General features: G+C 44.5%; 1 protein-coding gene across 2 annotated transcripts in view; it reads left to right on the top strand.

Annotated features, from left to right (window-relative positions):
* The window catches only part of LOC147455899 (uncharacterized), a 53,047-nt gene extending 38,720 nt beyond the window's left edge, over positions 1 to 14,327 (top strand). Inside the window, exons 2-7 of one of the 2 annotated variants that reach the window (XM_086514527.1) lie at positions 6,899 to 7,230; positions 8,182 to 8,319; positions 8,428 to 8,502; positions 8,623 to 8,802; positions 13,342 to 13,551; positions 13,995 to 14,327. In XM_086514527.1, coding sequence (XP_086370653.1) covers positions 6,899 to 7,230; positions 8,182 to 8,319; positions 8,428 to 8,502; positions 8,623 to 8,802; positions 13,342 to 13,551; positions 13,995 to 14,117 — 1,058 coding nt within the window. In that variant the 3' untranslated portion in view covers positions 14,118 to 14,327. The remainder of the gene's footprint in view (positions 1 to 6,898; positions 7,231 to 8,181; positions 8,320 to 8,427; positions 8,503 to 8,622; positions 8,803 to 13,341; positions 13,552 to 13,994) is intronic. The other variant, XM_086514529.1, reaches the window with a different exon arrangement.
* Positions 14,328 to 14,780: the final 453 nt, after the last annotated feature.

The raw sequence follows: 14,780 nt of genomic DNA, 5'->3' as shown, positions 1-14,780 counted from the left end.
TCCTCAGTGCAATGTGCGTGACAATCTCACTCAAACAACTGAACAGAAAGGAAACAATAGACATCAACAGAGCTCACAAAGACACAACAGCAGACCAGAACATATGACTCGACTATCTCAAAGACTGATACAGACTCTGGCGTGGCAGCACACTCAGCTCCAGCCCAGGACTCACAGGTACAATGGGGGTGTCGAGGCTCAGATGTGCTTTGTGAATCACTCACTCTAGACGACTACGTACAAGATAATGCCACTGGCCCAAAACGACTACTCATATGTACAACCATAAAGAGCCACCAACGGCTCATAAATGTCCAGTCAGCTAAGTCTATCTCCAAACTGAGTGGTGGTGGTGACCTGGCCACGATGTCCACTAGACCACCGTCGGTACTCTGCCACGTGTCACCCCCCCGCCCAGAGGGTCCGTCTAGTGTGAACCAGACCAATTGTAACTAAATGTCCAACTGTCTGTCTGTCCTGTGAAGTGACACTGTAGCCCTGCTACACATAGTACTTAATTAACTTGACATGAACAATACTTTTGCAAGAGAGAGAGTATTAGAGAACATGACAATAGTTGAGGACCGGATTTACTTGGAGCCGGGTCCCCCTCCAAAAGGCGTTTGTATTAGATTCTCCCATCAAAAGAGGCTTGGTACAATACAATCTTTGTGTTCCTTGTGACCTAAGTGATGCAATGAAGATGGAAAGCTTCATGCATCACGAGCATAACATAAACTTTGCAAAAAGCATTAACTATCCCAAGCCTCAGTCCCAAGGCCTCAAACACCTTCGAAGGTGGAGAGAGCTAGCGGGGAATGAGGGTAGGGAAGAGGAAGAAGAATCATCCATAGGAGAAAGAAATAGTTCCTTACTTATTATCACTCTTCTTGCTTAGCATAACATAATAGCATACTAATGAAGATGAAGAAGATGGCAAGCTTAAGCATTGAATGTCACGTGACACATCCAACCCTATGTGTCCGTGGACAAGCTACAGCACGACAAGGGTTCAGTCAGTCCAGTCAATCTAGATTAGAAGTGATCTGGTACTTTTGTGAGTCTATTCGTAGACCGTGCATGCCCAGTCACTTAGTGTAGATGCATATCCTCTGGTTGCACACAGCATGATCATAAGCATTCCCCTCAGACTCCATCAGAATCCATCAAATTCCATCAGGGGAATTTTCCAGTGCATTTAGCCTATTTTACCTATTTTTGGCATTTTTCACTTATTAATTTAAGTGACTTTCCAACAAAAGTAGGTAGGGCAATTTGGGTAAGAAAATATATAAGCAAACCAAAGCTAGCACTATTTGGCAGAAGAGGCAACAGGAGCCAAGCTCAGCAGGCAACTTCTCAAGCAAGACCTTGGTAGATTTTCCCTCCAAGCAAGACCACCTCTCATCCCTAGCGTTTTCCAGAACCATAGATCGCCTCCCTTTCTGGCTGGCGTTTTTCAGCATGCAGCGATTTTCAGCCATAAGAAAACCTGAAAATTCAGCCCTAAAAGAGTAGCAGATTCAGCCCAAAGATCATCGGTTATCAGCCCTACAGTAGACGCAATTTTTCAGCCTTAGCGTTTTCCCAAGCGTTTTCAAGCAGGTCAGATTTCAGCCCATAGCGTTTTTGGACAGCAGATAAAAGATTGTAGATTTCAGCCCTAGTGTCGTCATCGTCATCACCGTCGTCATCGTCGACATAGCCTACACTTGCATCAGTCTCATGCATACCGTTTGTACCAGATTGTGCAATCATAAGTAGACCACTCTCGCCGACAAGAGTGGGGCCTTCGGAGGAGGGTTTTACAATGTCTCTGGTGTCGTATCTCTCTTCTCTCTCTATCTCTCAGTCTCATACACTTGCACGCACAGTGTCCATTCACTTTGTTTGTGATCATAGCATTCTCTCACTAAGAACGGAAGGCTCTACCTTCCATAAGAACAAAAGGAACCTTGAGCACAGTTCGGAGCACTCATCTTGAGCAAAGCGCAAACAATCATTCCGCTGCACCTAACATTGAAGCATGGCTCTTGGTTGGATTTGCATTCCATAGCCAAGAGTGTTAGTGTAGGCTCTCAGCTTCTCCACAATCTTGGAGAAGGAGATGGAGCTCTTGCACTTTGCACTCCACACAATGAAAGAATGTGTGTGTGTGTGTGGGAGAGTATACCCCCTCTCATGCTTGGTCCACACCTCTCTCTCTCTCTCTCTCTCTCTCTCTCTCTCTCTCTCTCTCTCATATTATTTAACTATATCATTTGAACATGTGTCCTTTTTTTTCTCTTTGAGAGAAAGAACTTAATTATTTATTTTTATGCATCTAAATTCTCATTGGCCCCCTTTAAAGCCTATCCAATAGGATTCAAACACATCATGAGAGCCACATGTGGAGGATTTTGACATGTGTCTTTTATGCTTCTTCAGTCATTTGGTTTGAATTGAACACTTCAAGCACTTAGTCAATTAAGCATGGAAACCGTTTATGTCTCTTGAGAGTTTATCTCTGAATTGAACACTTCAAGAACCTTAGTCATTTAAGCATGAGAATCACCTCAAGCTTGGGCAAGGTTCCCACAAACACTCTAAGCACTTTAGTTAGCAAGCCGACAAGCACCTCATGCTTGGGTAGGATTCCCACCTCAAGGTCAGACCTTGCTTGTCTAAGGTCAAAGGACTTTTTAACACTAACTTTTGGAGGTCTTTAATGAAGCTAACCCTAAGGAATTTTAAGCTCCATTAGATGCACATTGCTCTTTGATAGACTACCTCCTTTTGGACCCTATTGAGATGTAACTATCTCTCCTCTTGGTCCCTTGCTGAGGTAAATCTAGAAGCACTTATTGCAGATTGCTCTTTGGTAGACCGTCTCCTTTTGGACCCTATTGAGATGCAACCATTTCCCCCTATTGAGATAGCTTTAGAAGCACATATATATATCCTAACTCTTGTTCCCCTTTCATCTTCCCATATTAAATGATCAGTTTAATATGAGAAAATCATTTGGTAAAGTTACATATTATATTTTATGACATAGTTACCGTATTTGTTGCCTCAGGTCTTTTCCCCTTTAGCACCAAAAAGCACAAGGGCTTCCTCTTGACAACCCACATGGTCTTCTAATCCGATCGCGGGAGTTTTGCAACCGCCTTTGCCACCACCTCCCCCACTTCCACCTGGGTATAATGGTTGGAGCCTGTATGCCTACCTGTATTATCCACATCTTGGACTTGCACCACATCAGCCCAAGGTCTTTAAGGATGGTGGATCTATCAATAAATTTTTTACCTTTTTGGGAGTGAAAGATAGCAATAAAGCTTCACAATTCTTGCAACAAATCGACAATACTTATGCCCTGGGTAACTACGCTGAAGAATCAAAGATCTCTTGAGCCACCGCTTTTTCTCAAAGACAATGCTATGCAGTGGGTGGAGTTCTATAGCTACCAAGCCTCACGCTACGAGGACATGGCAAGCTTTCAAGTATATTTTTGCTCAGAGTTACATGACATCCTTATTTGAAATGCAGCTTTTGGCAGAATGGGGCAACTTGAAAATTATGGCCAAGGAAACTATGGAAGACTACAACCAGAAGTTCCCAGATATCTATCTTCTAGTGTCTTTCTTCATACTAATAACCTTGGAGAATAGTGTCAGCGTTGTACTATTTGTCACAAACTGCTGACGTGTCAAGCCATTGAAGAACGGAGCCAACCTGCAGATCCCGACCGAGGGGCCTAAACCCTCAGTGAAGAAGTAGAAGCAGTAGAAGAAGCTTTACCAACTTGCAAAGTCTTTCCAAGTGGCCTATGTTTAAAGAAGAGTTCCCGTTAACTTATGGGACCCCGACTGATGGGGCCCAAGTGACATAAAGGCCATGTGCTCTCTCTTTCAATTCAGTTGTTATTGAAGTGCTAAAAGTCTGTTCTTTTCTATTGGCACGTGGTGCCCGTCTTGTGACACTGGTATCAAAGCATCAGGCATGTGCTTTTTTGAAAGCATACCCGTCCTACAAAAGAGCAGACAGAGCAAACCAGCGCTTCCAAAGGCTACTAGAATTTTATTTGAAGAATCTTCGTGCTCGTGCTCTATCCCCAGACTTATTAGCCACTTCCACCCTTACTTCATCGCGCCGCATCGGGCGCGCTCCCATCTTCATCGCTCTATCTTCCAAGGCATAAGCTAAAAAGATCACTTGCAAGAGAAGGATCCAAGATTTGTTTTGAGTTGCTATTTTTCTCAGATGCAGTAGTGGAAGTCTGTAGCTACCAAGCCGCACACTCCAAGGACATGGCAAACTTTCAAGAAAATTTTCCCCCAAAGTTATATGGTTTCTGACATCTTCCTTCGGAGTGCAACTTCTGGCAGAGTGGGGTATCCTGGAATGCTTGCCATGGAAACCCTAGCAGATTATAACTTGAAATTTCTCGACATCTCTCAGTAGGTGTCTCTTCTCGAGCTGATAACCTTGGAGGTCCGGTGGGACTACCATCACCGCCAGAGGAAGGTTGTCTATCCAAGAGCTGATGGACCATGCTATGGTCTGCTACGACCTTATGAAAGGAATCTCACCCTAATTTTGATGCAGGTTCCAGAATGGAAAGCAAGTTGACTTTCGAGCTCGACTGATGTCGAGAATGCTTTTTCAGTTTAAATTAGCAGTTTTTTGAATTTTGTTTGAGAAGTTGTCTAGTGATCCTGTTTGGAATTTGTTTCAAATGGATGGTATCTGTTTTGAACCTGTCTTGCTGCCAATTTGAACTGTTTGACTCTAGTTTGAATACTGGTTTCAATGCTTGGTGATTTACTCCTGAGTGGAGTAGTGAGAAATGATGTCTGAGAATGCTTGCACATACTCATGGCTCGGACCCTTGTGGTTATTAGCGGGGGAAGTATTGAATGCTTGAAAAAAATATTGTTGTTGTTACTCCCGGCCCAGACCTGGATGGTTATACGGGAGGAGTATTAAGAAGTCTGAGCAATGGTTACTCTAAGCACCTCCAAACGACGCAGGCTACGGTCTGGGGACGTTGTCACCAGCGTGTGACTACTATCTATCCTTTTTGTTGATTTCTTTCTTATTATCTATTTACTTTCACTTTTTGGAAACACCCCTCAGGAAATCTAACTGCCCTGCATTGCATAGCTAGTGTGGAACTGTCCAGAGGGAGTCCAGGCCTGAGGACAAGAGAGCACTAAGGTTGGACAAGGACTATGGTTAGCCAAGTGGGGTCATTGACTAGCCAAAGTGGAATCCTTTGCTACAGAGGCTACATTTCAGTTCTGGATGTGGCCGCAGTGTACAAAGAGGGCCGGATGACCTAGAAAGATACAATGGCAGCATCTCCTAAAATTTAGGGAACTGCTATTTTGGGACCTGAAAATGTGTTGGCGTCATTACCTCCGGAATGACAAGGGGAACATTTTCTTGCTCTGCTGCAAAGTCAACTGATGCACCAGTTGAGATATTTTTATCCGGGAATGCCCAAAGTCGAAAAATGTGCCATGTGGTACTCTGTGAGCATTCTGCTACTCCTGGCCAGAGAGGGGGCGCCTAAAATGAGAGAGGAGGCTGATTTTCAGAATTTGTCACAGGTTAAGAGCTATGGAGTGCTTGCTTTCCCTCTTATGCACAGTGCGGTGCCAGGAGTGATGCCCTGCACGCTACGCACTGCCCTCTCTCTCCCCTTTGGCAGTATGTTATGCCCCTCTAGTGGGCTCTTCATTTGACCAATGTACAGTTGTGTGGGTTCATGCGCGATTGCCGAGGCAAGAGCCTCTTGCACAGGTACTGGATTAGCTAGCGGCTAATCCCCCCGCAGGTACAGGTGAATTCGAAGAGGTTTCACGCCAAAAATCTCGTCCGATTCAAAGGGCAAGTAGTCCTACAGGTGCGGGAGCTCGAGGACTTGCTACGGATGCGACCGGCACGCGAAACGGAGCCCGAAACAGTAAATTACTGCCTGCTGTGTATTTTTGCAGGTTTAGGGTTTTGGCCCTAAACGGACCCTAATACCCCCAGGAGGTTCAAGGACGCAAGGGGACCGATGTACAGGTGATCTGGCGCATTTTCAGGGCTGAAAACAGAGAATTCAGCGTGCTGCAGATTCTCGCCAGGTTTTGCAAAGTGCCCGTATGCGTCGGGAAAGTCAGTCAATGCATGGGAATACTGACTGTGAAGGGTTCTAGTACAGTTATGCTGCCGAAATCGGGCTGGAACAGTGGAAATTCAGCCGAGTTTGTGCGGGGCAGCTTGTAAGGAACCACAGCTTTTATTCCCTCTTTTGAACAATAAAGAAATACCGAAAGGGGCGCTTAAGTTAGGGGCCAATCTGGTGTCGGTCTACTCATAGTGCGTGTGTTGTGTGTGGTGTTTGGAAGCATATGTTAGTACCTAGTTCTACACCCACTATTGGGCGTTATTGGGGATGTCGTCGTATTTAGTCAATACTACTGCATGATGGAGCTGATGGTTATATTGTGTTGTGGGTGACTACCATGGGTCTATACCTTGCACTTTACTTTAAGGGTGAATTTGGGCTTATCCTGGATTCATCTAGGTATGTAATCCTCAAGATTTATGGGTAAGAGGGGAATGCAGGCTCACATGCCTAGTTACTGAATATATTTTAGGCCCAATGAAATTTCTGAAGTTACCTTCTAGGCTAGTCAACTGTGGCCCTTAGGACTTGTCAAGTGACTCGAGATACGTGGATTCTTTCCGATTCACGACAGGTTCATCATGTGTATTTGATGTTTAGGCTTCATTTTGGACAATATATTAAGTCTTATGAATGCTGTTTCTAGATTTTCAAACTGTTGATAGTATTCCAGAGGCACTTCAAACTGTTGTTTTATGCATTTTAGAAGCACATGTTGACTAAAGATGTCAATTGCAGGAACATGTTTTGTAAATGCGTCACAGCAAACTGAACACAAGCGAAACACGGTCAATGAGCTAGCTCAATGTTTTACACGAGAGACTCAGCTTTGTGAAACGAGAAACCAACGATGGAATACTACTCGAGAAACATGGACACAAATGGATCGTCCAGGTCTTGTTCTTGATGCAACTAGAGATTATCCCCTTGTTGTTGGGCCTTACGAAGATTCGAAGTCATGGGAAGAAAAGAGAAACAAAGCAGCAACTACTATCCAACAATATGCTCGCAGAAGGCATGCAAGGTGCAAGGCCAAGAAGCTGCAGAAGTTTGCAAAGGAGAGGTTGGAGGTAGGTTGTCAGATACACTTTCTTATTTTGGTTGACATTGCTTGGTTATAACTGAACTTGGAGAGTTAGTTCGAAGTGCGGTAGCTCTTATGTGCTACACTTATCTGTTTCCGCATAAGCATTTATCTCCTTTTGTCTTTTTCATGGTCAACATGGGCATATTGCCCTTTTGGCATTTTGAAGCACGCATTGAAATTTTCTAAGGTAATGAATTTAAGATATCTTTTTCGGGTTATGAGTGCCTTCTTCGTAAGTTCCTTTTCACAAATTGCATGTCTTTTTGCTAAACATCCGAGCTTCTGCTGAATTAATACAACCTGATAAAGAGTAAGTCTTGAAACATGATTTACTTTTATGAATTATGTTCTTGACGCTTTGCTAGTTTTCTATTGCTACCTTTGTCTCTATCATCATAGTTGACATCCTACATTACCTATTGCCAGTAGAAAAGTCATATGTTTGCCTGCTTAATATCAAGATGTAGAGTTTGAGTGCGACTCTTAGTATTTGATTTAGATCACCTCTTTGTACTGTGTAGTGGGTCGTTTTGTTACAAGAAGTGAATGTAGAACCAATTTATCCAGCGATGTATATATATAAGCCAGTTCTTACACACCTGTGCCTGCCAATGGTAAAATGATTAGCGGGAAAATGTTGCTACCAAGCACCTGCTTTTCAAGTATGTGGTCCACAGGAATTGCTGTGTCTTTTTTGGCTTTCTAAAACAAGCCTTAGAGAAGAAGAGAGTTAGGCATGCATTTGATATTTTATTATTTCCTACATTGATTGGACCTACCTTTTCATGTGAAGCATTGTTTTCAAATTTCTTTTTTTTCAAAAGGTCCCTTTATTTTACAGCCTTTCATAACTTGATTTCCTTGTCATTTTAATGTTTCAGAATGCTAACGTGAAAGTTCACCTTGTTGACAATTATAACTTCAACTGCTGTAGCTAATTGCTGAGCTGGAGAAGAAGCAAAAGGTAGAGGAGGAGTTGCAATTGAAGGTGGAAATACACAAACATAAACAACCTAGAAAGAAACAAGACTTTGATGTGTTATACCAAGAAGTTGCAGCTTGGCACCTAGAGGTTTCATCTCACCTGCAACAGTTGCCCATTCTGATCAACATTTCCGACATATTCTATCTCAGGTAGAAAAATATTATGAATAACTTACCTTTTGTTTCTCTTGACTAGGAGCTCCGATCAATCGAGGGTAAGAGATTATCAGAATTGGAGAGAAAGTTGGCTTTACAAGAACTTTTGCACAAGGTTTGCTTGGTTTTAAGGATTTGTGACACCATGTAAAAGAGTAGTGCAAAAGTTAGACGAGGTAACATCTAAAGCTGCAGTTCTTGCTCACTCATTTGTGTGTGCACTACCTGTGTGAAGGAGGTAAAATTCCTTCAAGCAGTAGAAAAAATGAAAATGGCAGCTGGCCGTGAAAACAAAGAGGAGCGGATTAGAGCTATGATGTGCAGAATGAGTGCTCCTAAGAAGTGGGAATTGTCTGATGGAAGACTAGTACATGTACAAACCCTGGATACGTTACGTGCTTCGGACCTTATGAGAGTATGTACTGAACAGCTTGAAGTAACTTCCATTTGAAATAGGGGTTTATCGCTTAATTTGGCTCATAAATTGTAATTATTAGAGCAAAAGATCTTGATTATGTGGTTGGTGTTCACATTCATTGTAAATGGTTAAGGTTGTTGTAAGTCCAGGCCTCTATATTCTGGATGCATAATAGACAGAGTTCCTTGGGAGACATACAAAGAGGAAATTTCCAATCATCTCTGATCTGAAAGCTATGATGCTAAAAGAGGTATTGAATATACGTCACCGGAAGAGCGTAGCTCAGTTGTCGTGATGTAACCCCAAGGTTGAGGTTTCGAGGCTCACGAGCTGTGTTTGATGGGTGTTACCAACTTCTCCACTGGCAGAGTTGTTCACACTGTGTGGCGTGATGTGTATAGAAAGTCTGGTTGTAAATATGCAGATATGTATAAAGTTCTCCCTATTACCTTTGGTTTTGCAAGAAAAAGATCCTTCAGGCTTCCATTAGTTAATAATAACTGCCCAAAGGCTACAAACCACCTCTGCGAGAGAGGGCTACATCAGAAACATGAGGAGACTCTCCCAGTGAGAAAAAAGTATGTACAATGAGGGCTAGATCACAAGATGGGAGGGGGAAAGAGACACACTAGTGGCCAGTAGTGCCATCTAGGCTCGCCATGAACCATGGTGAAGAAAGGCCCTGGGCGCCAAAGTCGCAAGAAAGCCTCTCGGCACTCCCGCATGCGGTCGGAGCTGCCTTGAAGTCTCTCAAACTGACCCCCGAGTGTATGAATCAGCTCCAGCCAAATGTCATGAACAGTCTGTGCTGGTGGGACAGGGTGAGCCTCGAAGATGTGAAAGCAGTGGGCCCGCCAGATGAACTAGAGTGTCAGGCCGCACACGAGCTCCCAACACTACTCTTTATCACAACACTCCTGGGGGATCAGCTCTGTGGAAAGCTGAAGTGTAGGTCGACCCCGTTGAATCACTATCATCCTGTTGGTGGAAGCCAACTCAAAATGGAGCGCCCGTGAGAGTGGACCAGGGTGCAGCACCCCAAGTGTACTGTTGGGTTGTGGAAAGCCGAAGAACCTGAAGCCAAACGTGCTGTGCCATGGGATAGTCCCACAAACAGTGACGCTGACTCTCCAAAGGATGGCCACAAGCTGCACATGCTACCGAGAAGCCAATGTGTACCAACCAACTCCCAATTGCTGCAGCCCTGTGCGCAACTGGCCACTGAAAACGGTAACTCTCCTTGGTTGCCTACTGTCCCACAACCACTCCCAGAAGCCTGACAAGAACTCGGCTGTGAGACCCTCCTCTTGCCAGTGAAGTGCTGCAGTTGGGCGAGCCTCACTCCGTGCTGCCAGTATGTGTCACCCCAAGCGAGCTGTGTACTGGAAAAAAGGAGTCCCTGGGTGATCAGATGAAGAGTAAGGATCCCGCCAGAACCACACTCGCGGGTCCCACTGCACTCGTACCAAAGGGCGGCTCTCCCAAGCCCAAAGCCGCCAGTGTCCTGACTCAAGATCTACTGGGTTAGGATCTATGACACAAGTCCTCTCACAGATGCCCACAACTCGGATCCTCTGAAAGCAGCACTTTGCAACCTGTCGAGCTTCTATTGAGACTCTATGAAGACGACCTCTCCCTGAACCTCGAAAAACATGTGGGGTACTGACTTCGACCAAGCCTTAACTGCAATGAGTCCCCCCACAGATGCCCACAACTCGGATCCTCTGAAAACAACACTTCGCAACCTGTGGAGCCTGCATGCTGCAAAACATCTGAAATCCTCAAGGTCATACATAAGCGCTTCCAAGATGCCAACTCAGCCGTGTGCACAGCAGCATGGCTACCTCCAATCCTATCTGAGGGGTCCTCCAACATCTTGAATTCTCCCCCGACACACCATTGCTCTGCATGCGGCAAAGACTACCATATGCGACCAAAACTTAGCTTGTGCACTTGCCACATTGTGTGCATAAACTTTCAGGAAGCCCATGAGGCAACCATGAACCTGCATAGTAATCCATTGGGCCCTGCCTCGCACAATAATATCTCTGCCACAATGGTCTGCTTCCATGAGTCAGCTATAGTCATACATACACCTCTCTGGATGCCTCCAGGTCCAAAAGAAGTTGACCAAAAGGTCTCATAGTGGCCACACAGAATCTAACCACATCGTCGAATGCAGCTCTCACAAAGATGGTGCTCCTGAAGCATAAGATTATCAATCATACCACCCACAAGGCGTCTCTGAAGCTCTTGACGCGAGCGACCTCTCTAACGTTGAAACTGGGGCCCACCTAAACTCTGCACATTCCATGAGACAATCCTCATGGGACCAGTGAGAAAAGACCGATACTGCAACAACAGCCAACCTCGCTATCTTCGAGGCCGGCTTGGATGGGGAGTAATCCGTATTCGACCGATCTCTAGATAGGCGCGTCTAAAGTGACTGTCCCACCCAAGCCCAAGCAGAGCGTGCAGTCCGTAGGGCTACATCCTCTGTCCAAGAATCCTCATGTACAAATACATAGCAAAGAGGGCTTTGAGTATCGACAAAAAGGTGAACCACAATGTGCCTACATCCTGCTGCATTCGGTGGCGTCACACTGAACTTGGCCAGAGGCCAAAGTGTCTGTATCAAATCTGTCACCCCCAGGTCCCCTGTGTGGTGTGAGAACTCTAGAGCCTTGACCTGCCGGTGAAGTTGAGGTGGAGGGAGACTCCTCAGGGGAATCCTGCTACAAAGGGTCGAAACGGTTCCCTGTGGGAACCCACTGCTCCTAGGCTATTGGAAGTCGGCTACCAAGGGCTGCTCTTCCTTGTCGACGGTGGCCGTGCACCTGTTGCCAGCCATCAGCTGGTGGGTCACTGGCCTCTGTCGAAGTGCAACCACCACTCACCCTAGGTAGAAGGACCACCTTCGGAAGAGTATGAGTGTCTCGTACTATAGGAATATTGGCAGAAACTGAAGCTGTCGTGCGCGGGGTCTCCAAGGCTGTCCCGATCTCGGAACCGATCCTTGAAAGAAGCGGGATGTACTCTCTCCTCAGGCGGGGAAGCAGTCCGAGATGGGCAGGTTTGCTTCCTTGGTACGAACATTAGAAGCTGGGTCCCATGGCGCCCCTATCGAAAATGAACCTTGACTGCTCCGATGGCTAGCGGGCTCATCGAGATGACTTTGGCAGCCATCTCGGGAGTCTCAAACACAATCCGGTAGTATCCTTGCCCGAGAAGCTACATGTCAATGATCTTTCCCACCTCTGCTAGGAGACGGGCCTGGAGGAGGTCGCGTACCTCGCCTCGGTTGGGTTGACTGCCAATGATCTTGCAGATAACAGAGGTGGTGTGGAGGCGCTCCACCTTTGTTGCAAGGCTTGCTTGCTCTGTTGGCGATAGAGCAAGTCGAATGGTGGGCTCAGCGGGGTTGGGTGAGAGGGCTTCCTGTGAGTCTCTTTGGGGTGGAGCACGAGCCTCCATCTGTGTCTTCTACTGCGAGGAAGGCGGGAGTGGGCGTTTTCTTGCTGAAGTGAATGGTGGCCTAACAACAGGAAACTACGAACGGTGAAAAGGCAGAAAAAAAAAGGGGGGGAGGGGGGGATAGCACAACAGCAGCGAGCAGCTTTCTTCTCCCTATCACCTTCCTCGCCCTGATGGTGAAAAAAATCTACATATATAGAAGTCCCTGAGATTTGAACATGTTAATATTACATCATAAGTTATCTATCCATCACAAATGAGTACAGCGCTAGTTACTGAAAATTGGGGTTTGTGGGCCAAAGTTAAGTTCTTCTTTCAAAGCCACTCTGGGATCAAAGACCAATCTAATTGGTAGCAGTAAGAAGTTATGAATCCACCGTGTGTAGGGGTGAGCTGGTATTAGGTCACAATTTTGAAAGGTCCAATGTGACATGAAAACCCGTTTCATGGGTGTGATGAAACCTCGAAACCTAGAAACTTGCGAAATGTTTCGACGAAACCTATGACACATGCAACCTCATATGTATGTATGTCTATATAGATATAGATGTGTTGGTATATTTAAATAGATAAATATATTAATGTGTATAAATAAATAAATACATATTTTATATTTATATGAAACATATATTTTGTGAGACCTGTTTCGCTTTTTGTATGCCCTGAAACAAAACGTTTCAAAACGGCTGAAACCACAAAACGTTTATTTCACACTGGAAAGGCCAGGGGCAGTGGTTCTTCTCTAAGCACCTATAGAAACAAGCTCAAGAGAGATGGATAAATGTTAAAATTTAATTTGTGCTCCAATTCAGAATTAAAGTGAGTATTCTTTTATAGCCAATGGGGCAGAAAGCTTGCAAGACATGCCTTGGTAAACTGAATGTAGGCCCTGTCTGCTCACGGTAAGTGCTGCCACTGGATTGTACGACTTTAAAATGAGTAATAAAGCTTCATCATTTGTCACTTGTTTCATAATTGAGGACATTGATACATCTTATCAGCCCCATGTGATGATGATGCACAGAGAGAGCTCTGGTGATAATGAAGTTGCTTTTGTTTCAGCTGTATACTGCTTTGGCCAAGTGCTCTCGAACAGTCGACGAAAGAATGTGTGTACTTGGGTACATCAAGTGGACAGTCCAAGGATTTGATTGTCAACTGACTAAAGAGCTAATTCAGCTTATAGAACGTGAAGCAGATCTAATGTTCCGAAATCGGCCAACTGAATCTCTGCAAGGGCTAAGGCACCGCATATTGGACCTTTTCTTGAAGGTACTACTGTCAAAGCTATTAGTCAAGCTATTTGATGTTCTTATCCACTATCAGCATGTTTATATTTGGCAGTTATTTGACTTACAGGTGTGCACGCGCGTGTGTTTCAGGGGGGGGGGGGGGGGGGGGGGGGGGGGGGGGCGGCGTGCACTTATAAGAAACCATCTATATTACTTGGGTTCAAACAATATTGAAAAAACCCTGTACTTACATATTGCGAGGCAATAAAATGACAGCTTTTCCTTGTTTAACTTACTGGTTTTTCCTAATTTTCAATTAAAAACCCCCGTCTTTAAGTAAATTAATTTAAAATAAATTAAATTTTATGAATTAAAATAAAACTCCTTTTGAATGCACATGATACACTCAACATCTTTTGTGGTGCATCCCTTGAGCATCAGTCCTAATCAAGTGTGTTTTTCAAATGCCATTTGCATGGGCAGTTTATTCAAGTGCCAAAGTTCAATCCTGAAGCAGCTGCTTATCAATGTGTATCCATAGATTTTGACCATCCATCTTGTCAAACTCTAAGGCAGCAATCAATCCCCATTTGTCTCCATAGCTGAAGTGGTAAATGTCCAAGATCTCTTGGTGCAAAAATTGAAACGGCCATTACCATGCTTCACGTCAGCCGAAGGTCACATACATGAGGAATGTATGTCTCTCGGCCACAGTACAAGAGCCAGTAATGAGCTACCTAGAGCCTTGTTTTTTACAGAAAAAAATGCTTTTAAAACAAAGGCACCTATTTTTCTTTAATTATGAGGAATTAACAATCCCTCTCTCTTGCTTCACATTTTCTTTTCAAATCTCAACACATTTTGTTGTTTTATTACCATGTCTTCGTCAAAGTTTGTGGTTTATTGAAATGGGAGGTTAGAATGGGCCTCACATGGTGTGTATTTCACACATCATACGAGGATCTAGGAAGCAGATGTCTTTGAGGGATTGGCAGGTATTGAAGAGGGACATTGTTGGGTGCATGCATGTTCAGATTACAACTTCAAAACACTTCCTGGCAAGATTTTGATGTTTATATCCCTACTCAAACTTTTAGCAACCTGTCGCTTTAATGCCCATCTTAAGGCTTTTTTTCACTCTTTGGCCTAGAGAGGAACAATTATTCATTAAGCTATCACTAGTTTAGTAACCTAACAGACATAAACGTGTCCTTTCAGAGTTTTGGAAAAAAATCAAATACCCCTATCATATGTATGTGTTGGTAGTCT

Source organism: Adiantum capillus-veneris, chromosome 6 (assembly GCF_014529385.1).
Source record: "Adiantum capillus-veneris isolate H3 chromosome 6, ASM1452938v2, whole genome shotgun sequence".
NCBI lineage: Eukaryota > Viridiplantae > Streptophyta > Polypodiopsida > Polypodiales > Pteridaceae > Adiantum > Adiantum capillus-veneris.
The sequence above is the reverse complement of the archived record's forward strand: the minus strand, read 5'-3'. Positions and strand labels throughout refer to the sequence as shown.